The sequence below is a fragment of the Vigna unguiculata genome, chromosome 7 (genome assembly GCF_004118075.2).
Source record: "Vigna unguiculata cultivar IT97K-499-35 chromosome 7, ASM411807v1, whole genome shotgun sequence".
Taxonomy (NCBI): Eukaryota; Viridiplantae; Streptophyta; class Magnoliopsida; order Fabales; family Fabaceae; genus Vigna; species Vigna unguiculata.
The window spans coordinates 1,504,502-1,507,455 of NC_040285.1; the positions used below are offsets into that span (position 1 = coordinate 1,504,502).

General features: G+C 34.8%; 1 protein-coding gene across 1 annotated transcript; it reads left to right on the forward strand.

The window, feature by feature from the left end:
• The first annotated feature begins 1,634 nt into the window (after positions 1–1,634).
• LOC114189967 (uncharacterized protein At5g39865) lies at positions 1,635–2,954 on the forward strand. Its single transcript, XM_028078696.1, has 2 exons — positions 1,635–1,667; positions 2,259–2,954. Exons 1-2 carry the CDS (start codon positions 1,635–1,637, stop codon positions 2,952–2,954), a joined length of 729 nt encoding a protein of 242 aa, XP_027934497.1.

Here is a 2,954-nt window from a genome sequence, read left to right on the forward strand (position 1 = left end):
TTTGGTCTTTCACTTTTAAATTTGGTTGTTTTGAGGAATATCGTTTATTTCTTTCTTTGGTTTTTCTTTGTTTGGATGTTTTAGAAGTCATTATTTGTTCTTGAAGAGAAGTTAAATGTGGGGGGAAAGATAACAAATAACCATTCACTTTAGAATCCTAAAGTACAAAATTGGATCTGTCTTTTGAAGGATAAGAAACCAAACTAAATAAGATAATAAAGATAAATATTGTTGTTAAAAATAGGATTAATCTACTATGTTCAACAAGTTAACAAATTAGAAGAGTAAATCATTTAAAATTATTTTATTTATTTATTTCGTTTATATATTTATTTTAATATATTTAAATTGGATTGATTTAATTTATTATTTTCATTTGTTTTATTAAATATTGTTATAAATATAAGAGTTGAAAACTAAACTTACATAATTTAGACACAATTTAATTACACATGTCGAATTATTAGTGTCTATTTAGTATTTGTGCTAGACACTGTTATTAAATTTTGGTCATGGAGGTGTCATGGTGGAAATCGGTAACGATTTCTCAATCTTCCGTCAAAACAAAGTGGAGGCGAATTGGTTTTTTCATGGTGGGTGGCGGTGGTGATCGTGAGTAGAAGGAAAGAATGGTGAAGAATCGCGGTGTTGGCAATGTGGGAGGAGGAAGAAGTTGAAACCCTAAATTATCCTTCTTCTAGTGTTTAATAAATTGGGTCTAGCCTATTAAAATACAAACCTCTTCATATTTTTTACCATTCACTCTCATTTTTACCCTATTCTATTATTTCACTTACGTTACTGCAGTCACATAGCAGTAAAAAAATTTTACCCTAAAATTTCTTTATTTTTCTTTGACCCAAAAGTCCAAAGCACATTATTCCTTCACTCTTGCAGTTACTGCCGCCAGCCACCACCCCCAGTTGTCACCATCGGTCGTCGTCAATTTTCATCGCTGGCTGCCATCGTTGGCGGTGGCCACTGCCAATTTTGTTTTTTCATTTTTTTTTCTATTTTTCTACTTTTACTATAATTATTTTACAAATAATATACCTATTTTCCAACAATGATCATGATACTTCAAAAACATTTCATAAAAATGACACTTGTTGGAAACATTGTCATATTTCCGCCATAACCCATTATAGATTCCAATATAATGTTATAAATGTTTTTTGAATTGCCGATATTTTCCGTTATTCGATATCAATAACATTGGTGCTAGATAACTTTCCACTCTTTTCTTAACACTCAAAAGGAGTAACTCTACTCTCATAAAGACAAAGGACAAGGTTGTATAGAAGACAACATGTCACATGTCTTTCCATCCTTATCTTAACACTCAAGAGGGGGCAACTCCTCTCTCACCCTTCGTATTTCCATCTTTCCATCTTCTAAACCAATAATCCAAACGAGAATAGTAAAGTATGCACCTCCTTTTGTTTCTCAACACTACATTAGTGGATGATGTGAAAAAATATACATATCTGATGTGAAAAAAACTACATAGAGTAAAATCCAATGAATAAAAGCTTCTTTCACTAAAAAACTTTAAAGCAATATGTTCACACCATAGGCATAACATGTACACCAATGGCACTTTAAAGCAATGGTGTTGCTAAATCCTCATAACCATGTGCAAGATTGGGATTAATGCTGGCAATTCGGCATAGTTTTCATTGTTTTTAGTTGACCAATATCTATCACAGTTCAAAGTTCAGATGATGATTGAGGCACCCAATGTTAGGTAATGGGTCATGCACTCTCATCAGATAAGGAAGTGAGGGGTCAACCATGCCCCTACACCATGCATTCATTATTCAAAACTTAATAAAGCACTTAACTTTCAGTTAAAACTTTATACTCTTTAAAAACTCAAACAACATTCTCATCCTCAGCCTTTCTGTCACACTCTATTATGCATTTTTCTTATCTATCATTTCAACTTATCTTTTCTTAAACCCATAAGTTGGTAGCCTCACCCTCACACCACATGAAACCAAGTTTTGAAAAGATATGAAAGGGATGAAAAACAAGTTCCATGGAAAACTGAGACTCATTCCAACTATTAGCAACTTGGAACCAGGTCTAGTTCTTCGGCTTAACCTCCAAATGTGTGTTACAACCACAAATCCTCCGAAGTAGACTTTAAATCTAACTACAAAATCGATTTCTAAGGTGAGATTTGTGCTTATTTATATATTATAAATTGTCTCTGATAACGATTTCAACACAATCCACTAATCTATGATGATCAGGTTCACAACGACAACAAGCTGGCTGAGCAAGAGATTGGCCTAAAAGAAAGTGAAAATGATAACCATTACGTGGAATACAAAATGGGATTTCAAGTCACACCCATCAAAGGGTCCAAAGATAAAGAGCTTGTTGATGAAAACTTAGTTGTTTCTAGTCCAAGCAAAATTATGCAGCAAATTGCAGGCAACAACGAGTGTCCATCTCTTGCAGATTTTGATGAGATACATCCACCAGGTGGAAGCCAAGCAGTGATTCTCTACACCACAAGCATGAGAGGCATAAGAAAAACCTTTCAAGACTGCAACACTGTGCGCTTTTTGCTAAGAAGCTTCAAGATAATATATCATGAGAGGGATGTTTCGATGCACTTGGAGTACAGAGAGGAATTGTGGAAGATATTGGGTGGCAAAGTGATCCCTCCGAGACTTTTCATCAAGGGAAGATACATTGGAGGAGCTGATGAAGTTGTAGGATTGCATGAGATGGGTTGGCTTGGAAAGCTCTTGGAAGGAACACCAATTGACTTTGTTGATGCTTCTTGCAATGGTTGTGCCTGTACGAGGTTTGTTATTTGCTACAGTTGCAATGGTAGTTGCAAAGTTTTCACCACCTATGGTGACAACAAAAATGAATGCTTCATCAGGTGTCTTGAATGCAACGAGAATGGGCTTGTTAAATGTCCTATTTGCTACTAG